Source organism: Macrobrachium nipponense, chromosome 17 (genome assembly GCF_015104395.2).
Source record: "Macrobrachium nipponense isolate FS-2020 chromosome 17, ASM1510439v2, whole genome shotgun sequence".
In the NCBI taxonomy this organism is placed as follows: Eukaryota; Metazoa; Arthropoda; class Malacostraca; order Decapoda; family Palaemonidae; genus Macrobrachium; species Macrobrachium nipponense.
In genome coordinates this window covers 85,573,288-85,598,551 of record NC_087210.1, presented here as the reverse complement: position 1 = coordinate 85,598,551, position 25,264 = coordinate 85,573,288, and the positions used below count along the sequence as shown (strand labels likewise).

At 38.1% G+C, this 25,264-nt stretch overlaps 1 protein-coding gene across 2 annotated transcripts; it reads left to right on the top strand.

Annotated features, from left to right (window-relative positions):
• Positions 1-25,152, top strand: LOC135196425 (ubiquitin-conjugating enzyme E2 K-like). Of its 2 annotated transcripts, XR_010310409.1 has the most exons (6): positions 1-166; positions 3,834-3,986; positions 4,759-4,841; positions 7,504-7,667; positions 15,112-20,959; positions 21,969-25,152. XR_010310409.1 is itself a non-coding variant. In XM_064223241.1 (5 exons), the coding sequence occupies exons 1-5, from the start codon at positions 104-106 to the stop codon at positions 15,246-15,248; spliced, it is 600 nt and encodes a 199-aa protein (XP_064079311.1). In that variant the 5' UTR covers positions 1-103; the 3' UTR covers positions 15,249-25,152. The 2 variants fall into 2 exon arrangements, 1 of the variants encoding a protein (XP_064079311.1); XM_064223241.1 differs by having other exon boundaries at positions 15,112-25,152.
• The last annotated feature ends 112 nt before the right edge of the window (positions 25,153-25,264 follow it).

Sequence of the window (25,264 nt, the reverse complement as noted above, 5' to 3'; positions counted from 1 at the left end):
TGATCTCAGCTGGAAGAAGAAGAAGAAGAAGACGAAAGACGTAAACATTGGAAGAAGGAGAATACATATTAGTCCCTGCGAGAAAGCCATCTAGAAAATAATCATGGCAAATATCGCCATACAGAGAATTAAGAGGGAATTCAAGGAGGTGATTAAAAGCGACGAAGTAAGTTTTAAGCGAGGAAATTGACTGTTTACAGGCCTATATCACATAGGCCTACTCTCTTGCGCTGGTAAGAGATTGCTTGAGCAAGGTAATAGGGTTGCTGAGCAAGCAGGAGGCAATTTGCCTTAATGGTCTAAAATAGACCATTGCGAGTAATTAAAATAAAATTATTAGTTTTTTAAGACCAAACATCGTTACCTAGGTATATTTAGGCTTTAGATACCTTACCCTACATTCTAATATCAACGTCATAGGCCACCTTTCATAAGGCCAGGCAGGCCAGGCCAGGCATAGGAGAGAAAAATTGACGAATAGGAAACGCTGGGTAATATTTGGCCCAATCAGCTTCTAAATGCGGTGTAGGTACATTAGCATTGCCTAGATGTGCTTAACAGTGTGTTGCATTACCCAAGGCCAAATTCTTTTTTTATGCCGAACAGGCCGATATCCATTGAAGTGTATAGGACAGTTTGACAGGCTGAGTATTATTGTTGCAAACCCCCTCTTTTGATGGTTGCCATTAATTGTTCCGATACGTAATACAAACCATCGGTCCTTTAACAATAGGACGTGGGACTGATCTCCTCAGTCATCATTCTTTTATTTCTACTTGGGCGAATCGTAACAGATTTCGCGTTTCCCTCATCATTGTAAGGAGCCGTTGTCTATATTCTAACAACAAATAGCAACATTTGATTTCCAGCTAACATGATAATCTTAAGAAAAGGCTAGGCTTTCAGTAACAATCAAAATGCTGTGGACGACAAACTTTCTCCCAATGCAATGATGTAGTAGTATCAAGGCTTTTATATGAAAATTACAACGATAGTAGTACACCTGAATGATCAGATACCTAGTTCTTATAGTAATAGTAGTGAATATGGTTATGTTTGTTATATCATAATTTTGAACAAACCTACCTTTAACAATTTTTTTTACTTTAGGCATTATCAGAAATGACCATGGATTAGAGAAAATGACAGGAGGAAACAGATTGTCAAGCACCATCGGTAGTGTGAGTGAGCAAAGAAAACATGATAAGATTTGCAAACGTAAGATCACTGAAGATTCAGTTCATAGGAAAATCAGTGCTCCAGAACTGTTGTTGGTGATAATAAATTTACATTTTCTACGGAATGCCAGGTCCATTTTTTATTATTTTTTATGAGGTTTTTCCAGATTACATTTTTGGTTAAGGGCAGACATTCAAGGTTTGTTATAGTATAGATTTTCAGGTTGAATAATAAAACTGGCTTCACTTTACTCCATAGTTAGAGAGGTATCACACTGAAATAGATTTGTTTGTTAAAGCTACAAATATTAGTATCTGAATAATTACTTTTATGCCATTTGCATATTTTATCACTTCTCTACTGTAATGAAACAGTCACTCTACTACAATAAAACTTTATAACATATAGTACAGTGTGATATTGTAACAGCAATAAAAATAAAGAATCAAAATACAAATGTAAAAGGGAGTAAATAAGTCAGTTAAACAATTAGCAGTACACTGGTCTCCTTACTAGTGGCAATAACGGGCTCGCAGGGAAAGGGTTAAACAATTAACGTACCCTATATAGAAGATTTTATTTAGAAACCAAGATTTTTTGATGGTAGAAAACCAAACATGAATGGTAAATTAGGTCCACACAAAACACAGTGTTTGTTTGTTTGTGTGTGGACCTAATTGGTTACAGTAACATCTTCCTAGGCTAAATAAAACACACAGTGGTAAGGTACATCCTAACCTAACCTAGCTGAAGACAGGGGCCAATTTAGGACACCAGATACCAAATTCCTATTTCATTGGCTTGTCTTTCCTTGACCTTTGGTGAAAAGTGTTGGTCACATACCCTAACCTATATAGGCCCAGGCTAACTTAAGATGCTACGTTTCATCTGCAAAAATGTAGTATGCCCTCCTGGAAACCCCACTCTCCCGTATCTCCTTGTGGTGTTGCATATACTGAGGCTAGCTTAATTCATATCTTAAGTCTTGGTGTGCTAGGTCATGAGATAATGGTTCACCCACTGTTCGAAGGTAAAGGGTGTGGCCAGTGTATTATCTTTCCAATGTTTGGATTTGCTAAAACTGAAGCCGAGCACTGTTGCCTGGTTCCCACCAGTTGGGGACTGTAATTTTTATAGGCTTTTGCATATGTTTATGTTTATGCCTTTTGTTTGTGTTTATGGGATTTACCATCTTTTTCTTATGTTTTTAAGTTCATCCCCCCCACTAGAGACTAGTACTAAACATGGCGCCTATTTTGCTTGTACACTAGTACAAATACTTATGAAAACCAATGGGCTGTGGTAGTAGTCCTCAGTTTTACCTTGGATTTGAGCATATTTTAGTGGCTTCAGGAGAAGTTAATTCTGCCATTCCTCCATCTTATGCCTTTAAAAAAAATTCCCATTGAAATCTCACAAATTATTACAAGCCCCCAATTCACTTAAGGTTTCCCTTAAGAGAATTGTAATACCTGTTTAGACTTCCATTTTTATAATTTGCAAATGGTAAAGCATTTACTATAAGAACTTATCACTCAAGGAAGCCATGGTGAAACTGAATATCAGTTGATGAAAACTGGGAGGGCTGTGAAAACTTTCTGAAACTTTACTGTGAGAGGTTATAAATGCTTAATTGGCTAAATTATTATTCAACTGTTAATTGGGAGATGATACAAAGGCAATTTTCAGGGGACTACACTTTGGTCTCCTGAAACGTAAGCATTGACCTCTTACAAGGTTACAGAGAACTTGTTGAGACGAAAAGGTTAAATAGGAAATAGAAAAATTTTGAAGTCATTCTATGCTAGCCTGCAAATATCTTGTTAATGAGTAATTTGCCGTTCACATTCTGTAAGCAAAAAAATACTAAAATGATAATTAGTTGACCTTTTGTTTAAATCATTTTGGTGAGAAATTAATTTATCACTTGTTATATAGGAGTACTACTCAGTGCAATCTGGAAATGGTCATTGAAATTTGGTAAAGAGATAAATAATTGTTGGTAGGCTGGTAACATCACCACTTCTAGCACCCATGGGACAATCTTGATGTCTACATCTCTGCTATTCAGTCTTAACGTTAAATGTTGATCACTATTGGATCTCAAAATGACCTTGATAGTTCCTTGTTGCCCCCATAGCAAGTGGTATCCTGATCTATTAGCACTTGGTCTGCAAGCCAAATAAGATTCCCTTTTATTCACTTTTCTCTGACAGCCACAACTGCTACTAATATTTCACCTGTCCATCCAGACTCTCAACCTGCTTGGTTGGGAGTTGTCCAGCAGTGCTTGTGAGAGAGAGCGAGGGGGTTTTCTTGCAGGATTACACAGATGCCTGATATCCTCTGCAGTTGGTATTGTAGATGTAGTCTCTTTAGTTGGAACATCTCGGTAGCTCGGTAGCTCACTGACTTTTTTGTCTTCATTGAGAGGCTTTATTTTAACCTTAAACCATGTGTCCCAGGCAGGCAACCAATTACGAAATTTGAAATGAAGGTATAGGAATTTGTATATTTTTTGCTTCTTTCATTTAGAATCTAGTAATTTCAGGTTGCTAGCAGCTAAAGTAGTCAGTTGTTTGCTGTATAATGTATATAAGTGTACAGTGTTTTTTTATAATTCAGTTTTTTTTATTTTATTTTATTTTTTCCAGGCTCAGAAGTGTGCTATCAATGTAGAATTAGTTGGAGATGATTACAGGGAGTTGAAAGGCGAAATAGCAGGGCCCCCAGACACACCTTATGAGGGAGCAACATTTCACTTAGAAATAAAAGTACCTGAAACATACCCATTTAATCCACCAAAGGTAAGCAGCGGATTATATTGTGTGTATGATCCTTTCAATAGAAATGCCATAGCATCCTTATCTGAAGTTACAACCTAAGGTGTTTTTTGAAGTGTCCTATCAATGTACCCATGCTTAAATGTTCATGTTTCATTAATGAACAAATCCTGTGTGTGAGCTCCATGAGGCTAGAAATGTGGTTCAGTGGTCTCATTAAATTGCTTCATATAACCATTTATGTAATAATACTAATATTAATAATTCTTGTTTAGTGTTGACCAAACTGATCTGATTTTTATCGCACTTTGCAAGCCAGTATTAAACTGTATTAATAGGTTATTAGGAAGGTTTATTACTGTGCTTATTGTGATCTTTTGGTGAATTTTCACTTCATGTACACACCATTCATTACATTTTGATACTGTACCTACTACATTGCAGTACACAATATAAATGGTGTATACACCTACAGTATTTTAGGATCACTTGAGTGTGATTATACAATAGTATCTGTTGCATGCCAGAGGTCTTGAATAACATGTTATTTACTGAAATGGCATAATTATGGGAATAATTTACGTAAATTATGGACTGCTGGCTGACTGCAGTTTTCATTCTGTGTTTCTTTTGATCATAATGAACTTGAGTGACGGATTTCATTTACTGTGAAATTTGGCTGATTATATCAGTAATGGTGTTGTATAAAGAAAATTATTTTTGCTTTTGAAAAATTAAATTTGTTCTTAAACAGAATTGTCTTGGTTACACTGATTTCATCTACCTTTGCTTGCAGGTAAAGTTTCTCACAAAAATTTGGCATCCAAACATTTCTTCAGTAACAGGTGCCATCTGCTTGGATATATTAAAAGACCAGTGGTATGTACATTACAATATAGTATGTATGTCTGTTTATAGTTGGGCCAGTTTCCTTTGTAAAATGAAACAAACTGGACTTTTCATTGTTGTGAGTTCAGACATCTTTCATTAGTTGACCACTTCCCTTAGTTTTTCAAAATTGGCCATAAAGAATTGTCATTGGTTCCTACAAGAACAAGTACCATATTTCTAAGATGATTTGCATTATTCCTGGAAATACAAACCAGAGCCTTATATCATAAACCCACCATGACCAAGTCCGCTTAGTCTTTGATTGATGAAGGGAAAGGTCACATGTCACCAACAGGTGAGTGGATTGGGCCCCCTGCTCACCTTTCTGCTGCCAGTTAACCACCATGTTACCAAGCTTCAGTTATCCTTTCCAGCTCATGCCAACATGACTACTATATAGAAAGGCGCTGGTTTTTATATCTAGGCAAAATTGAAATTACCTTGAGATCTGGATGAAATTTTTCTCACTTCTAGAAAAATGTATATATGTTTACATGCAGTACATTCCAGATATGCCATAATTGCAAACCTGACTTAACTCGTACAATATAAAAATGAGGTAAAAACAGTTCAAAATATGAATGTATGTGCTGTGTTTATTTACTTATGATTGATCTACAACGGTACATATGAGTGATACATAACACTTATTGAATTTAGGAATACACAATGCAACCAGATATTGAAATGGATTTTGAATATTGGACAAAATACAGTAAAAACCTTAAAACACAGAAAATAAATATTCATTTATAAATGAGGTGTTTTGCTAAGAAATTATAAACAAAATGTTTGCATACACTTTCACTTTACTTTCCTGGTAATGAAATGTCTTCAGAAATAGAATACTGTGCAGTATTTTCCCAGAAATAGTTGGGAAGACTGTAACAAACTTATAAATTATTGGACTGGATATCTTATGTATAAAAAAATGTAGTTAAAATTGCATAAACTTACTACTGTACATTCAATCCGACTTATTTTGTCAGAAGTCAGCTGATCTGGGAAAAGACGCTTCAAGCATGATACAGTACCATCTATGTATTGAGAAGATCATAACTGCAACTCAAACAAGACAATATGGATGAGTAATTATTCATTAGGTAACAAACAGTTCTTCCTTTGGATAATCTTTTGTGACCATTTTTTGGCCGAGAATACTGAGGATGAAGAGAAAAGTGGTTAATTTTATGTGGGGATTCCATAATACTGTAGTATTCCATGTAATGGTATCTTTTCTTATATGGAAGTATATTTTAAGTGTTCATACAATGCACAAATTTCTTTTTTTATTTTTGCTATGTCCTACACTGCTTGATGTCAGCTAAGAATTGAGTCATCATTAGAAGTTTTCCCCTACGGTAGGTATGTCGTTAGAGGGAATTCCCTTACAACGTTCACAGTTGTCACAGTCATTAGGAGGTCTCCTTATACAATTTGGCTATCATAACAAAAGTTACTTATCTTCCACATTGTTTCCTTTATGCAATATGACAGGACTTAAGCCAAGACACTGGCAAAACATTACCTCTTTAGCTTTTGATTGTTCTGCCTCCAAGAACACTTTCTGGCTGAAGGAGCTTTCAGAAGGGATGGGCCATTATTCTAAGAGGAATTTGCTGTAATGTAGGTTAGAATTCCCAGGATCTTAAAATTAAAGACAAAATTACTTTAAGTGGTAATTCACACTTGATGTAGCTTATCTTTGTAACTCAACTATCTTCCATGTGTTTGGTTTCTGTAGGGATCTTCTATTTGCTTTGTTGTTTTACTATACATACTGTTCTGATATCAGTAATCAGATTATGTTATAGTGCCACAAGCATATTCAGAGCCAGTACAAGAGGTCTTTCATTCCTTTTACTGTAAAACTATGAATTAGGTTTCCTCACAGGGTCATTGATGCTGATGATGGTAATATGCTACTACTTTGAACTGCCATTCACCATAGCCTCAGTTCTTAGGATTTCCATATATATTTAAGTACGTATTTATCTCTTTCTTATGTTGTAAAAAAAAATCTTGTTTCATAAATACAAGCACAAATTAGTGCTGAGCCCCCTCATTCTTTGTCAGTTGGGGACAGACTTAGAAATTTGAGTTTGAAGCATGTTTCCGAGTACTACTAGTATATTGGAGGATGTCTTGTTTGAGGAGGATCCCTGGGCTCTTTCACCCTCAACATGAGGAAGGATTTTTTTTTTCTTAAGCATGAGAAACGGCTACAAACTTCAAACTGAATCATTAGACTTTGATAAGAAAGTGTTGTAGAGTTAAGAATCACTAAATGAGAAAAGATTCTTAAAAATATACCATTGTTTTACAAAGGGAGATGTTCCCTTTATCCTGCCTATTTATTAATAGTTTCACCTTGCTTTGGAGGTAAAAGGAAAGAGTGAATCGTGTTGGCAAGTGAAAGGTTCTCTGACTAGACCAATGAAATAGACTTTAATAACTGTACCGTAATTGCTTTTATATGTTAAACATGAACGTTTTTATCCGTAAGATTGAATAATTTTTACGTAAGTGATTCCTTTATTTCTGTCGGTACTCTTTAACTATTGTCTTTTCATTCTTAACATTGTTGAATGAACTTTGAGAAAGATGAGAATGTGTAATGATTCTGATCCATTTGTGTGTATCTCCTCAGGGCTGCAGCAATGACCCTCAGAACTGTCCTATTGTCCTTGCAAGCATTACTGGCAGCAGCCGAACCCGATGACCCCCAGGATGCAGTCGTAGCTAGACAGTTTAAAGAGAACCACTCTCTTTTCTTGGAAACAGCTCAGTACTGGTCTCATGTACATGCAGGAGGTGAGTAGAGTACAGTGTTTTTGTTTTTGCTTTTTTTTTATTTTTACTTTTTGAAATCTGTGTATTTTGTTTCTAGTGTGAGCATTTGAAAATTTTAAACACTTTTAAGATCTGTTCTTGTGTTGCTACTGTGGTTATTTGAAATCTTTTAAATAAACACAGAAGGTGAAAAAGGTGATTCCTCATTAAAGATTTCAAGTCTTGTGAGTTTGGAAGTCCTTGTTACTTGTCAGTTCAGTGTATGGTTATTGTCAGCACCCATCCATAGTAGTTATTTGCTTAGACCAATTAGAGTTACAGTGGACCCCCGTATTCCCGGGGGGATGGTACCATTCCCCGCGAATGCTCAAAATACGCAATTTCTTTTTATTTTGGTCCCATTTATCTCCCACAAGGAAATTTTAGTAGACAAAATTTATTTTTCATATTCCACGATTTCAAATATCTGTTAAGATCACAATTGAGTTAGTAGAATGTGAGGTATGGCAGCTACAGAGTTAAACAAGTTCCCTTTACAGAATTAAAACTCCTTTTAAAATTGACCGCTAAGACTTCTGAAAATTTGTTTAGATTTGATTTTCAAAAGCAAAATGAACAATGACTTTCGGGATATAAGACAGCGTTATAGTTTGAACTTTGTAGCTTCCCTTTTTGTACATGAAAACTTACCCAGCAGATATATACTTAGCTATAGACTCGGTCGTCCCGACAGAATTTCAAAACTCGCGGCACACGCGACAGGTAGGTCAGGTGATCCACCATTCCCGCCGCTGGGTGGCGGGATCCGGAACCATTCCCGTTTTCTAAGACAGAATTTCTCTGTCGCTTGAACGGACAACATCTGTTGTTTGTTCCTCCATCTTGGATTTCAACTCGTTTGCCGAGAATTTGGATTGGTTTTTTGGTGACGTATTCTGTTTTTTCTCTGGCTTGGCATACGCTTATTGTGGACTGTTTTTCGACTTTGATATAGACTGCTCTTTCACGATGTCTGACGCTAAGGTTTCACCTATCTTTAGAGTTTGTAGTAGGGAAGGTTGTAAAGTTAGGCTACTGAAATCATCGGTAGATCCTCATAACGTTTGCGCAAAATGTAGAGAGAATGAATGTTCTTTTAATAACACCTGTATTGAGTGCGAGAACCTAACAGAGCTTGAATGGAAGGAGTTATCTTCTTATGTTAGGAAACTTGAGAGGGATAGAGTAAGGAAAGCTTCAGCTATATCATCAAGTAGATCTTGTTCTCTAGAACAGGACGCTCATAACTCTCCTGTTACTAACGATTTTCCCTTAGCCACAGCTGCTTCTCCCGGTACTGAATCCAAAGATTCTTCCTCTGAAAGGGAAAATGTGAAAGCTTCAATCAAGAAACTCCAAGCTCAGTTACGAGCGTTAAATGAAGGTAAGAGTGGTGATAGTGATTTGTGCAGTGTCCCCAGTGCAGTGGAGGGGGCGTCTGACCGGTTCCTCATTGCTCCTAGGCCTAGACCGCTTCCAAACTCCCAGGACCAGGGGAGGAGGAATGTCGAAAGCCGCAGGGAGGATGCAGAACATCCCCAACGGTCAGGCGTCCCTTCGGCAGATCCTGTTGTAAAGTCCCAGGTTGCCTTGGATAGCCGCAGAAAAGGCATCCTAAGGGAGTGTTTTTCGGCCTTGGACTCTTCCTCTCCTAAACGAGGATGGAGTTCGGCCTCTCAATCGCGCCCTTTGAAGAGAGCCTGGAAGGCGCCAAAAGGAGACGCGGCTGATTCTAGCCCAGAGCGTTTTCCCGAGTATTGGCCATCGGATCCTAAGAAGGCGAGACAGGAGGAGCCCTCTCTTCAGGATCCCACGAAGAAGTTCCTGATGAACCTGCAGGAGCAGTTATCCTCTCTAGTAGGCTCTTTCTCTAAGGATTCAACAAGGAGGAAAGATGTTTCGCTCCCTGTTAAGAGTTCCTCTAAGCGCCCCTCTTCGTATAAGAGAGAGCCCTCACACTCTCCAAGGCGATTATCTCCTTCGTCGAGAGACTCTTTGGACAGGAGTTTTTCTCCTGACAGGCGATTCCTTTCGCCCTGTAGGCGCTCTTCTCCAAGAGATAAGCGCCCTCCTTTGGACAAGGTTTTGAATCCTAGCAGACAGGAAGTGCGTAGCCTCTCCTCTTCTAGACGCCGTGAATCGAGCAGAAGTCTCGATCGGTTTAGGTTCAAGGAGCCTGAAGAGAACCTAAACAAATTCAAGTATCAGGATCCTTTGGGACTCCAGGACCAGGATTGGAAACAGGAGTCAGTCAGGCGCAAGGAGGCAGTGAGACGTAAGAAAGGGCGTCAAGAGCCTCTCAAGCTCCAGGATTCAGGGCGTCAGGAGTCAGTTAGACGGCAGGAGTCAGGGCGCCAGGAGCCTGTTAGGCGTCAGGAGTCAGGACGCCAGGAGCCTGTTAGGCGTCAGGAGTCAGGGCGCAGGGAGTCTTTCAAGCGCCCTGAGTCAGGGCGCCAGGAGCCTACCAAGCGCCGGGAGTTTTGTGAACCTCAAGTGAATAGACAACAAGAGTCTAGTAGGCGCAAGAATGTTTTTGACTGCCAGGAGCCTTATTCTTCTTACAGAAGTTTGTCGATCATTCAGCGCTCCCCTTCTCGGGAAAGGAGTACTTCTTCCGCGAAGAGCCCTATCACTTCCAAACGGTCTCCTTCAGTTGATCCTTTGGAAGAAGTGTCGGATGATGAAAAGCCCGTAGATGTGGCAGTTTCGGACTACAAGAGGCTCTCACTTCTACTTCTCAAGGAGTTCAGAGACTCCCTTCATCCTGCTGATCCTCCTTCACCAGGATCATTAATGTCCACTACCAAAGCGCATAAGTCTTCTTCATTCGTCAAGATGCGCCCTGCATTATGCATGAAAAAGGCTTAAAGACCTTTTCAGAATGGTTAGCCTCAAGAAGGGAAGCGGGCAAAACAGTTTTTTCCTGCCCTCCTTCTAAGTTAACAGGTAAACCTGGAAGGTGGTACGAGACCAAAGAACCCATGGGGTTAGGCCTCCCTTCATCCGCAGACGCGGACTTTGCGTCTTTGGTAGACTCATCCAGGAGGAAGTCTTTGCTTTCTTCTAAAGCAACATGGGGCATGTGTGAGCTAGACCATCTTCTAAAGGGTCTCTTTAAGACTTTCGAAGTGTTTAATTTCATGGACTGGGTATTGGAAGCATTAGCTAAGAGAGCTCAAGACACTGACTTCGTCTCGATGGAAGAACTTTCAAGTGTCCTGGCTTGCTTGGACAGAGCAGTTATGGACGGTTCCATAGAAGTTGCCTCTCTTTTCGGAATAGAAGTTTTAAAGAAGAGATCGGTCTTTAGCTCTTTTCTAGCAAGAGCCGTATCACCTTTACAAAGATCCTCTCTTCTTTTCGCCCCTTTGTCCTCTCATCTGTTCCCGCAGGAGACGGTTAAGGAGGTTGCAAAATCTCTAACGGAGAAAGCAACTCAGGATCTCCTCACACACTCGGCTAAGAAGTTTAGGCCGGCCGTGCCTATTGAAAAAAGAGAGAGACCCTCTTTTGTGCAGCCCTTTCGAGGTGCCTCCTCTTCTAGAACCCCTCTTAGAGGTCGCAGACCAGAACGGAGGAGTAGATCATCTAGAAGGTCCTTCGGGAAATCTAGATGAGCAGAGAGTCCTCCAGACAAAAGTAGGCGCCAGACTACTCCATTTTGCAAAAGTCTGGGCGCAGAAGGGAGCGGATTCTTGGTCCCTCTCGATCCTGAAAAAAGGATACTTGATCCCCTTCAGGGAAAATCCTCCCTTGACGACAACTCCAAGGGAGTTGAGTGCAAGATACTCAGATCCGGTCCGAAGACTAGCTATTCTGCAGGCAGTGGAACAGATGATTTCCAAAGAAGCGGTAGAACTGGTTCAAGATCTCCAGTCTCCAGGATTTTACAATCGGTTGTTCCTGGTACCGAAAGCATCGGGGGGATGGAGACCGGTGCTAGACGTCAGTGCCCTGAATTTCTTTGTTATGAAGAAGAAATTCTCGATGGAGACGTCTTCCTCTGTTCTGTCTGCTCTTCGTCCAGGGGACTGGATGGTGTCCCTGGACCTTCAAGATGCGTATTTCCATGTGCCAATTCATCCGGCATCACGGAAATACCTAAGATTCATGTTCCAAGGGAAAGTATTCCAGTTCCGAGCGATGTGTTTCGGACTTTCGACTGCCCCTCAAGTCTTCACGGACATCATGAGGAATGTAGCTTATTGGCTACATCTGGAAGGGATCAGGATCTCTTTATATCTGGACGATTGGCTAATAAGAGCCCAATCGGAGAAACAATGTCTGGAGGACCTTTTCTTTACTCTAAAATTGACAAAGTCCCTGGGACTTTTAGTCAATCTCGAGAAATCCATGCTGACTCCCCAGCAAAGCATTGTCTATCTGGGGATTCAGATGGATTCTCGGGATTTTCTAGCGTATCCTTCGCAGGAAAGGAGAGAACGCTGCTTGGAAAAGGTGGCAGTCTTCTTAAGGAAAGAACATTGTTCCGCGAGGGAATGGATGAGCTTACTGGGGACCCTCTCCTCGATGGAACAGTTCGTTTCCTTAGGAAGACTACACCTAAGACCCCTTCAATTTTATCTGAAGGAGAGATGGGATTGGAAGTCCCAAGATCTGGGAGAAACCTTTCCAATCTCCAAGGAAATCAAGGAGAATCTCCTCTGGTGGTTAGATCCACAAAAACTAAGCAAGGGGATCTCCCTTCACTTAGAGAACCCTCGCCTAGCGTTATTTGCAGACGCCTCAGATTCAGGGTGGGGAGCAACCCTAGGTTCGGAAGAAGTGTCAGGCACTTGGGAAGGAGAACAAGTGTCCTGGCACATAAACAAGAAAGAACTAACAGCCATTCATCTGGCTCTAGTTCATTTCGAGGAACAGGTCTCAGGTCTGGTGATTCAAATTCACTCGGACAATACAACAGCCCTTGCATATATAAAGAAATAGGGGGGGACGCATTCCTTTTCCCTGTACGAGTCAGCAAAGGATCTACTGATTTGGGCAGGCGTAGACACCTACGCCTTCCCTCCTTTCCAGATAGTAGGGGAAGTATTGAGGAAGTTCGCTTGCTCAGAGGGAACAAAAATGACCCTCATCGCTCCCTTCTGGCCAGCTCTCGATTGGTTCACAGAGGTGCTGGAGTGGATAGTAGATTTTCCAAGATCGCTTCCACTAAGGAACGATCTTCTCAAACAGCCCCACTTCGACAGATTTCACAAGAGCCTCCCCGCTCTAAGTCTGACCGCCTTCAGACTGTCGAAGGACTCGTCAGAGCAAGGGGCTTTTCACGCGAAGTGGCGAAGGCTATTGCAAGAGCCAGAAGAGTTTCCACCTCTAGGGTTTATCAGTCGAAGTGGGAGTTGTTTAGAAGATGGTGTAAGAATAAGAAAATATCCTCTTCCAGTACCTCTGTAACTGAAATTGCTGATTTTCTTCTCTATTTGAGAAAGAACTGTAACCTGGCAGTATCGACAGTAAAAAGTTACAGGAGTATGCTGGCCTCAGTCTTTCGACATAGAGGACTAGATCTTACTAATAATAAAGATCTCCATGACCTTATAAGGTCTTTCGAAACCACGAAAGACCAGAAAATCAAGAAACCTAGCTGGAACTTGGATGTGGTCCTTAAGTTCCTAATGTCAGAAAAATTCGTACCGTCTCACACAGCTTCATTTAAAGACTTGACTAGAAAGTCCTTATTTCTATTTGCATTAGCAACAGCTAAGAGAATTAGCGAGTTGCAAGCCTTGGAAGGTAAAGTTGGTTTTAGGAAGGATTCAGCGGTTTGCACCTTTAAACCACTTTTTCTAGCGAAGAACGAAAATCCCTCAAAAACCTTGGCCAAGAAGCTTTGAGGTAAAAGGACTCTCTTCACTAACAAGAAGAGAACTAGAGAGGACTTTGTGTCCAGTCAGGGCACTCAAGTTCTACCTGAAGAAAAAAGTGTTGCTAGGAGGTACAGAAGAAAGTCTCTGGTGCTCTGTAAAGGATCCGAAAAGATCGATTTCGAAGACTGCCCTTACGTTCTTCATAAAGGATTTAATAAAGGAAGTTCAACTTACTTGCAATGAAGAGCACCTCAAAATTCTCAGAGTAAGAGCGCATGAAGTGAGAGCCATAGCTATGTCAATGGCATTTCACAAAACATGGTCTCTTCAGGCACTGATAGAGTCAACGTTTTGGAGGTGTAATTCTGTGTTTGCCTCCAATTACCTAAGAGACGTTAAAATTTCTTACGAAAAGTGCTTTGCTCTGGGAGCGTATATTTCTGCGAATTCAGTGCTGGGAGAAGGGGCTGAGGCTAATCCTTCTTAACTTACTTTAGTGTTTAAATTTGTCTTTTATTGGTGGTTGTTTTTATTGGTTGATTGTCAGAGGGAATAGGGGACCCTCTTGCAATTCATAGGTTATAACAGTACTAACATGGTCAGGTGATCGGGATTGGCTTCAGTGCTCCTTGTGTTTACTTATAGAAACCTTAACTCTGTCATGTAAGAGGGCTAGTCCCCATTGATAGGACAAAGGTAAAGGCTCTACCATGTAAGTGGGTCAGCCCCCATTGGTACGATCCAGAGTAGGCTCTGTCGCGTAAGCGGGCTAGCCCCCATTGACACGATCCAAAGAGTTATTCAGCCATAGGTTCATACCTCACTGGGACTCTTGAGGCAGGCAGACTCAGAGACAGTAGTCATGAAGTCTTCAGCCCAATCAGGTAGGAACCATGGATTATTATATCCAAGAACATATGTTGTTTTTTCCCTGTTTTTAATGTATTTAGTATAAGTATTATCTTTATGTTTAGCTGTCTCTTACCCCCCACCAAGGGTGCCAATCAGCTAAGTATATATCTGCTGGGTAAGTTTTCATGTACAAAAATGATATATTGTTAAGATACAATAAAGTTTTGTACATACTTACCTGGCAGATATATACGATTAATGGCCCACCCATCCTCCCCTCAGGAGACAGGTGGAAGAGAAATTCTGTCTTAGAAAACGGGAATGGTTCCGGATCCCGCCACCCAGCGGCGGGAATGGTGGATCACCTGACCTACCTGTCGCGTGTGCCGCGAGTTTTGAAATTCTGTCAGGACGACCGAGTCTATAGCTAAGTATATATCTGCCAGGTAAGTATGTACAAAACTTTATTGTATCTTAACAATATCATTTTTCACAGTTAAAAATAAATAAATCTTATTGCAGTTTTGGCTTGAGTGCACATTTGTTATTATTATTATTATTCAGAAGATAAATCCATATTCATATGGAACAATCCTACAGGGCCATTGACTTGAAATTCAATCATCCAAAGAGTATGGTGTTCATGTGAAAGAAATTATGAAAGATTAGTAAATAAGTGATTAAGAATTGTAAAATACTTGAATAAGGGCAAGATGAACTATTAATTCTACCCATTTCTTTTTCAGCTTCAAGAGGAAATAGTGAGTTTGCCAACAAAGTGAGATGTTTGATGGATATGGGTGTTGGGGAACACCAAGCCCTCGTTGCTCTGTCATCTTGTAACTGGGATATGGAACGTGCAATCGAACAACTATTTTCGTAGACATTCACTCCCAGGGTTAATCTAGATACAGTGATCTTTCATGATTCAAAGGGGAGGGAGGGAGGGAGGGAAGGGAGCTCATATTCATTTACCACATCAACAAGAGAAAGCCACACCTTTTAAGTTTCCTTGCTTATATTGCTTCATCAATAATGTTAACATGCAAGCACTAAGCCATAGTATTATGGGCATGAGTTGATAGTCCCACCGCATTATATCCTTCCAAGTAACATAAACTTTACTGTACATGAATTATGGTTAACCCGATTATAGATGTATGAATATATAAAAGATACTTTCTCATTTCCTTGTCTTCATTAGGCACGAGAATGTAAACCTTTATATTTAGAGGGAATCAGTTACATGCATGTGAACTAAAACAAGGAATTGCAAATAACTTATTTGTCAACCACAGCTGAAATTCAGCAGAATTAAGAACATCGTTGTTGATCCTGCACGATGTGGCATTTAGATGATTTATATCACTGAAGGGTAACACCAATACAAGCTTCATTTAAAGGAGTCGCTGTAGCACCACACCTTTGCTCTTTCTCTCAAGTACTGTTAGTTTTTCCGTTAAGGTAAGAAGTCTTTAATTTATTGAACACATCCATCATAATGATATAAATTACCCTATCTAGGAATACAATTGTTTTATTCTTATCGTGAGGTTTAGATGACAATCATCTGTTTTATTGTGGAAATGTAATATTATAGACCAGGAACTAGCATTTTGTATAAAGTGATTTGTGCTTTAGATGCAGATCTTGAATTATCATATTGATAAAGATGTCTGGTAAGTACTGTTGCATTCCAGATTTGGTTAGTTGTTGACTTCAGATTTGCACCTCTCCAAAAGTATGAGAAGTCATGTTATACCTGTTGTCTAGTAAATTATTCACTCACACCTGTTAGTTTTTTGGATACACTTCTGCACCATTACCGCTAGAAAGAAAGAAAATTAAAAGTTAATGAGATGATGCATAAATTGATGGGGTGTCTGACTACTGTAATGAAAAATCAGATTGTTTCTAGCAACTTAGGAACTTGACTCGAGAGATCCATATAAACCTTGGTAAATGAATGGAATGTGCCAAGTCTGAATGACTGCTATCCTTGAACTATGTTGAAGTGTGTTTGGTTGACAATTGCAGTTACTAGTCCATTTTCCAGTCAATAGATTCCCAACCCTCTAGAAAAACAGTTGATAATTTTTCTAGTCAAGTGCAGTAGCCTTCTTGTTTTGTCTTCAACTGCAAGTGTTTTGCATGATTGTCGTATTGTTATTAGTAGGCTGTTAATGCTTTGTTGGACTTCAGCAACCTTTTTTAGCATGCTTGTTCAAACTTTAGTGGAGACATATAGGTTTGAATCTAGAAACTTCATGGTATTATGTGAGGCCGTTCACTAGAAATCAATCATTGCATGTCTAAAGTATTGTAAGGAATGAGAGGACAGTGAACTTTAAACTTAAAGCAGATTTAGCTGAACATAGTTAAATGTTAGCCTGCCTTTGCAGATGATTCCAATTCAAGGCAATGTAAGAAATTGTTTTCTTGAATGCTTTTCAGTTTTCATCGGCTAAGAACTTGAAGCTTATTTTAGTAAACCTTTTTTACTGAAAGTTTGGTTGTTCATCAATTGGCATCATATTTTGAAAAACAGCATTATTGGTTTGTTAGTGAAGATTGATATATGTATGACTGAATTTTATCTGTGGTGGTATCCAGGAGCTTACTGATTAAGTAAGATAGTTTATTCCTAAAGGTCAGGACTTTGATTTAAAAAAGAAAATTAGATTTTTAAACTAGAAGACTTTTTATTTGGGAAAACTCATACAGTTGACACTTTTTACAGACTTTATGTAATGTTAGATACAAGGGTAAGCTTTTGAGGATCAGTTATATCCAACATTGTATGAAAAATGTTACAGGTTGTACAGAAGGTGGTTTTCAGCTTGTATAATACCATATGCTAAAATGTATACATTAATAGTTACACGTACATTACTTACATGTTCTGTACTGTGTTATTTATGATCCCACTGGATAGACAACTGTAGCTGATGCCCTTTTTCACACACTTTTAACTCCCAGGAATTTCAAGTCCTCTGTATAGTATTCAGTGATGAAAAGTTAGAAAATGCTATTCAAAGTTATTCTGTTTTTTATGACTTGTAGGAAAAAATGTTCATCACTAATAATGAACATGAAACATGCACTATTGGTGTTGTGTACAAATGTAGGCCTGGGAGGAGGGATTTTCTTAAGAATATTTAGAAAAAAAATAAGTCCTTTATTTCATAGCTGCTTGATTAAGTTTTCTTATACATATTCATTAAACTTTTAAGTAAACATTGTGAACCACCTTTTATGCCCTTAGTAGTCAGAAATTACCTTTAAGCTATGGATTTCAACACAGGAGGTAGTTGGTGGCTATTAATAATGAATTATTTAAATTTCAGTCCAGATTAGTACTCCAGATACTTCCTCACAAACGTGATACTCCTTGTAGGCAACCAGGCCATATAATGTGATAGATAAAACCTGAGATTGAGTGGTGTGTCAGGGACTCTTCTGTTATTGTCTTGGAAGCATCTCTTATTAGCTTTGCCAAGAAAAGGTGTGATGTTGTTAAACAATTTTTACAGTGAAAGAGTGGTCCCTATTATTTTGTTGCCTCTATCCTAAATGATACTTAAAGGTAATGTAAATAGTCATTTATTTTTCCAATTTCAACCTTATCCTTCACGTGGATGGACTGTGGTAATCATGTAGTTGTCTGTGTTTCAGAGGTGATTATATTTAGCATGCTTGCACATTTGTCAGGACTGACTCCCTTGAGAAGTATTTTGTTCCGTAGCCTTTAACATTCCATCTTTCATGTGGCTTGGTTGGTGTCTCCAGCTTCCATTTAGAGGGCTATGGAATTATTGTCGGAAATTGAAATGTATCTTTTGAAAACCCCATCTAAAGAATGGATCAAAATACATTTCAGTTCATTCAACCAAGTGCCTAAGTTGCAGATTGAACCGATGTAGCTTGATCGACAGCTTTGAAAGCAGTCTTACATAATATATGGTTACAGCTGTGTTTTTATAATGAAATAAAAAAATGGAAGAACAATTAGCAATTATTAGACACCTTGCGATGACTTGAGTTACTAGTATTACGCATTCTCTCCAGAAGATCTGGAGGAAAACAATCTTGAGTTGAATGGTGGTATCTCTTTTTCAGAATTGTAGTATATGCATTTATGGAAGTTAGATTTTTTTCCCATGGTTATTTTTGTTTTCAAGTTCGAAGCCAGTTTATTACTTTGAGGAGATTTGATTTAAACTCTTACTCTCTGGTGTAGTTTGCCTTTTGTTTATACTGATAGATTTGTAATATATTTTTTCTAAGCTATATGTGGTATGTTTGTTGCTTTCTTTCTTTCTTGAATAGCTTCACAAAAGTTTACACAAAGAAAATTATTTTGTAGAAGTTTGCACCACAGAAATCTACTTGTAAAGATGGACTTGATTAACTTTTTTCTTCTGTAGTTGTCTGAGTGTTGGCGATACTTGATTTCAGCAGGTGACCCTTTATGTATATTTTTGCATTTTCTTGTATTTGGTTTAACAGCATTTAATTTTCCAAGCAATTCTAAGTTGAAACCCCCCTTTATTTTTGAGTGTGAAAGAGTCTTGGAAAAATGTTACCCATAATATTTAAAAGGCTTTTTATTTTATTATATGAAATGGAGTCCTTTTTGGTCATTTGTCTTGGGAAAAGCTGATAAGTTAATGTATTGATAAAATTACAATGCTGCACATTGGTTCTAGTTATTCTTGTATTAGGCAGTAGTGGTAATTTATTTTCATTCATAAATTTTTTTTACTTTGTTGATGATTATGAAATGTCTGTGCAACAAATGAGCCTCTTATACCTTAATGCTTAGTAGGACTGTTGATTTTGTTCTCAAAAATAAGTTGGTTGGCTGAAACCTTCATGACCAGAGAAAAGTTCTTTGTCTCACAAACCTGACAAAGTTGCAAAAGTTTCTTCTTGAAACTTATGGAAAGTTGAGGACTTTCAGTTATTTGCTTTTTAACTATTTCGAATTGGTCAGTCAAGCAAGTTTTATTATTATTTTTTTAATGCCTTTTCAGTGTTTATTATGACATCTGTATCCATAAGTGGTATTTACACAAAAAATAATATGCCCATACAGTACTCCAGAACATCATCAGCAACTCAACATAAATATGACGCAAAGAGATATGGTACACAGTACATATATTCTATCTAATATCCATCTAATAAAAGAAGTCTGTTCTCTTGACCTATCTATGATTCTGTTTTCAAAGCAGAATTGTCTGCAATATAGTCAGCAGTTGTGATTATTATAAACATAATCCCCCCCTTTTTTTGTTGATTGTTTATTTTCAGTGACTTAGTTGTGGTAGAGAAGTCATAAATTACTGTCTGAAGAGGCCCTTTGGTATCAGATCGAGCTGTATTTCCATAAATGTGAGCCTTTTAGAATTGCTTAAATAAGTTTTGATTCTTACTCATGTAGGCGCAAAGGGAAATGAAAATAGTTATAATGCTGCAAAGCATCATCCTCAGTGATTAGATTAAAAGTGGTTATTCCTGTCATTAAATGTTTTAACATCAATAAAACCCATCATCTGTATTGAACGGCAGGCTTGATTGGCTAAGGAATCCAATTTTGATGAAAAGCCCTTGTGTTGAATAGTTTTTTTTTTTTTTTTTCTTTCAAAATTACCACCACATTTAACTAATTTCCTCCCACTTTCTGAAGGGTCACACTTATCTAACTCTTTGGGTGCTTGACGAGTAACCCACATGACCCAAACCCAGAAATTTGAGATTGAGGAACAATACTTGTAGTTGATCATGTTTTAACTTCAATTTTCAGCCAACAATAAATTTTGATAGTTTGAAAAAATGCTTTGAAGAAAGTGTCGTAATCCTTAACATAGTCAGTTTATTTATTATGAACATTCTCCATTACAAACCTACCAAGAGCATAGTAAAAAAGCAGGTGCCGAAATGAATGCTGATTCTTGAGTTATCTGTGTCACAAGTGTAGAATTTTTTTTAGAGCTAGCCTGAATAATTGCTTTCAAACTAGGGTTCATTTTATGGGGTGGTTTCTGGAGGTATGCCTTGCATGGCTTACTGCCAGTTGTAGAGAAGGTTCCGTGGAGTGTCCCAATGGTCCTTGAGTTTTATGTCTTGTCTTTTACTTTTTAGATGTAAAAAAGGGAGATTCATTTCTGTGCTAAACAAAAAATATAATACTTTGAGGAACAGAGACTACATATACATTTCTTTTAAGTGGAATCCTGAGCTCATTAACAAGTGACGGTAGCAAACAGTAATGTTAAAGTTATTGAGTATTTGAAATAATTGCACTTATTCTGTTTTGTTACTTAATGTCTTACACTTACTGTTTGATTTCATTTTTATTACTTAATGTCTTACATTTACTGTTTGGTTTCATTTTTGATACTTAAATATCTTTTACACTTCTGGATAGAATTTATTGTCATTCTTCATTTCACCCCAAGCAACAGCTGTAGCTGTGTTGTAAAGGTTTCCCCAAGTTTGCCAGTCTGAAGTGTGCCATACACCATACACTTAAACTGCTGAAATTCATCTGAAGACACTGCCATTATTTGCATATCTATGCCGGAGAAGGTTTGTACATTTTATGTTTGAAGTGTATCCTTACAAAGTACAAATGTCTTATTTTCCATAAGCCCTGCAGCTTGATATTGTTTGGTGTGAGCTGGTGATTGATATGTCAAATGGTTAAAGAATTGAGTGTTTCATCCATTTTGTTCAAGGCCATTAGGCCTCAACTTCAGTTACACAAGCACTTTTCTTTCTGCAGTCAGTATGCTAATTGATTTTTGTAAGACATATGTTCTAATGTATTTTATTGTACGTATTGTGTTTTTTTTAGTATAGATCATTGCTTATTTTTCTGCTGAATTTAACAGGGTTGTAACACCATTCTTTTTAGATCATTTTATTTGATTATAGTATGATTTGGTATGTGCCTAGTTATTGCAAATAAGTATGTCTCCACATGCAGTAAGGGTCAGTCAAGTTGAAAAGTTTTTGGTTTCACTCAGAAATAGGTAGGATGATGGTTCTTGCACAATTTGTCAGTGTTTTGCAGTCTCCCTTGAATCCAGTGCTCTTATTATGCCGAAGTTCAAACACTACTTTCTTCTTGTTAAGGATTGCTGCACTCTGGGTTGCAAATGCCTCTCAAGAGTGTGGATGTCATTTTTAGATGCAAATGGTGACCATACATGCGGAATGTGAGTTAGGTACTAAGTGGATATAAGATAGTTTTAGATGGAGCAAGTTGCGTGGATCAGCAATCTAGAGCCACTTCCACCTGCACTGTGTTGATGGAAACAGTTGAAAAAGAGTTTTTCGACTGTTACCATTTTCAAGTGTAATTCTCCTATTAATGTTATGACTTTTTCCAGGGAGTCTGTCATAACTCATAATAGCTTGAAATTTGTGAAGGGCATTTAGAACCATGGTAGTTTCATTGCTCACTTTAAATTCTTGTTCAGTTTGGTGTTGATCTCATATTTCATTCTACATGATTGATGTGCAGGTATTGTCTGGATCAGCCTAGGAGTGAGTAAAACATGTCAGCTTAAGATTTTTTGTAACTCTCTTGCAGATGGTCATCCCCAAGATGTTGGGCAAAAATGTTCCCTGAACCAGTATTGATTCCTTTAGGCTTGGCTGTTTGTTGTTCAGTCCAGTGTTGTCATCCTCAACCACACAAATGGGATCCAAGTGTCTGTTAGTGATTGGTGTTCACACATATCTGTAATGGAGCTCATCTTCTGTGATGTTTTCTTGCTTATTTTTAAATGGTGGAATAAGAAGGTAGTCCTAATAAAGTATTTGACTGTCTTTATGAATTTCCTTAGGGCCAAGTTTCTTTTGAGACTCATAACCACGAAACTTCCTGTTTTGTCTAATTTGAAATTTTGCCTATGCTCAAGACTCAAAGAATCTTGCCTGCAGTTTAAAAGGCTAAGAACTGACTCCTATTTGTAATTATTTTAAGTAATCATAGTGCACCAAGAAATTCTTGAGGGTGAGGCTAATGTCTCATATAAGGTTTATCATATTCTGGCTGATTTTATAGTGCTCTTGGAAATAGATGATTGATAATGCATTCTTGCACTCTTGCTGTTGGGCAGATTAATACAAAAGGATGATTACAGTGTTTTCCAAAACCTAGTGATCCCATTCTTTTAGGATGTCAAAGCCATGGTAGTAAAACTGAGGGCAAGCAAATGTTTTACCTCTGCCATCCATTCAAGACTTGTTGGGGTAGTGGTCAGTATGGCAGTTGTGTTTATTCGTGGTCTTGTTTTTGTGGGACTGCAGTGACTCATTTCAAGCTATGTAACCTTCACAAGATGGTTTTATTGTTCCTAGAGGGGAATCGCATTTCATCCAGGACTAGTGACACTGTACATGCGGCATAGGCTCTCAGTGCACTGTGACAGGTAAAGGTTCCAGAGTCTTCGTCGTGGTGCAACAGTAGCACATCTTTCTAAGAAATACTGACATTATAACAGATGAGTATGTTCCTAATACACATTCTCACAGTGGCAAAGACTCAGGTTCTTGACACAATGCTGTCAGATGCTCATGTTTCCAAGGTGTCAGCAAACTGTGACAGAAAAACAGGTTTCTGAGACACATTGTCTCCATGTGATAGAGGCATAGTTAATTAAGATGCCTCGACAAGCTGTGCCTAATTTCCCCGAGACATTCATGCCATTGAAAACTTCCTAAACACCAAGATGACATTTAAAAATGCTAAGATGTGATGATGATGCAGTACATAGCTCTGAGACAGAGTCTGTCTGCAGCACATTGGGAATGATTGAACACAAAGAATCAGACAGACCGGATGTTACATTGTAGCAAGGAATATTTCAACACTGAATGTCTTCACATGAGTGTTGACTCTGAATGAGATGACTGTTAATACAAAGGTGCAGAGGAGGGAACAGGATGACTTTATTCATTATGAAGATCAACCATTGGTTCCAGCATTTTTTTCCTTATTTTACCAGTTAGGGGAGTTCGTTGTCCTTCTGTAGTCCATGATAAACAGCACAGAACTTTTCTGGTGTATTGATACCATATTTCAGTTCTCAGTTGACAGCTCACAGTACTAGGCAGTACAGCAAGTGATTAGAGGTTTGTAGCCGATGATTAATTTTCAGTTTTGTATTTTTCTTTCAGCATTTTCTTGTTTTTCTTTACTGTACATTACCACCTGCTGTAGGTTGTGAATCTTGGAGGTAACTATTAGAAAATTAGAGTATGACATACCATCAGACCAACATTCCAGCATTAAAACATTTGAGTGCTCTTTTTGTTCATGTTTTCCCAGAAAGTCTTTCAGCTGTGCTTAGATCTTTGATAAAGATGTGGTTGTAGCTTTTAACTCAAACTGCCATACATTACTCATTTGGAATAGTATTACAGTTATTTTCATTGTGTAGAGATATTTGAAAATGCTGGGATATCTTGTATGTGAAGTTGATGGCATCATTGAGTCTTAGTATTTATGGTTTAAGTTACACTCAGTGCAGATGGTAATAATATTTTCAAGAAAGATTTGAGTAAGGAACAGGTTTTTACTTGAACTTTTCTATCCATTTTAGTTTGGTGTGTTACATTTGTAAAGGCAGGGAAGTTTATAGATAGAAATCAGCTTCTCTGATTTATGTACGATCTAATGCACTGCTGTTTCAATGTTTTATATCACACATGTATTATAAATGATGTAGAGTTTTTGGATCTGCTGAATTTCTGGCAAAGGTGTGGTAAGTCAAGCCCCTACCACACGATGGGCAAATACACAGCAGCCAGACACTGTTACCAATTTTGTGGGTGGCTGACAATCATGAGTGTGGTCCAAGTCATAGGTTTGCCTGCCTTGGACTCTTTGATCTGGTAACAGTTTAAAGCGGGAAAATTATGGGCAAATCCAAGTGCCCGTCATGTCTTTTGCCCCTCGTGTGGAAGGGGCATTAATCATCTTGCTTTACCTTGTTGAATATATGAACTGTAAGAAGAGAGCAGTATCTGTGAGGTACCATTTACCATAGGTTTGCTACCCCATGAGTGCACTGTTTATCAAGAACTGGTATAGAAAACATCAGTTTATCATTTACTATGTTAGTGTAGCCTGTAAAGTATTAATGTTTAAGTTGTTAAAAAATTCCAAACTCCTCCCTTTTTTCTTTTATTTTTTAATAAAAAGAACACTTCTGCACTGTGACATTGTCAGAATATCTTACACTGTATATTGGGTAGTGAACAATTAATATAAACTGGAGTGAGAAACTCACGAAGAGCAACTGTTTCATCATATCACTCTACTGCTCAGATTATCCACTTTAATTGCCTGGGTTCTTAGAAAGTGATCTGATGAGTAACCCAATTGTTCTTCAGTTGCATTGCAGTGATTGCAAAAAAACTTTATTCCCAGTGCTGTACCTTCAAGTTGGTACGACATGAAAAACAGATTCATTCACCTCATCTTTTACACTGGCTCAATTTTTTTATAACTGAATGTGGTAGGTTGACAATGAAAATTGATAACTTGAATTTGGACACCCTTGTAGAAATATTGTGTATAATGTGTTTAATGTTTGTTATCATTTGGGATTATCTAAAGTTTTTTTTTAGGAGTAAGGTATGTAAATAATGGTTTAGATTTTGCTTTTTAGAGTAATAAAGCATGTCTGTACTGACACCGCAGGTAATTCCATTTATATTGATAATAAAAGGAAATACATACTCTTGAGAATATTCATTATTTTTAATTTGGCTATTTAATTTCAGCACCCAACCTTTACGACATATTTGAAAGTAGTTTAATGAGACCACAAAGTGATTTCTAGACTCCTTGATAGATGAAGAAAACTGTAACCATAA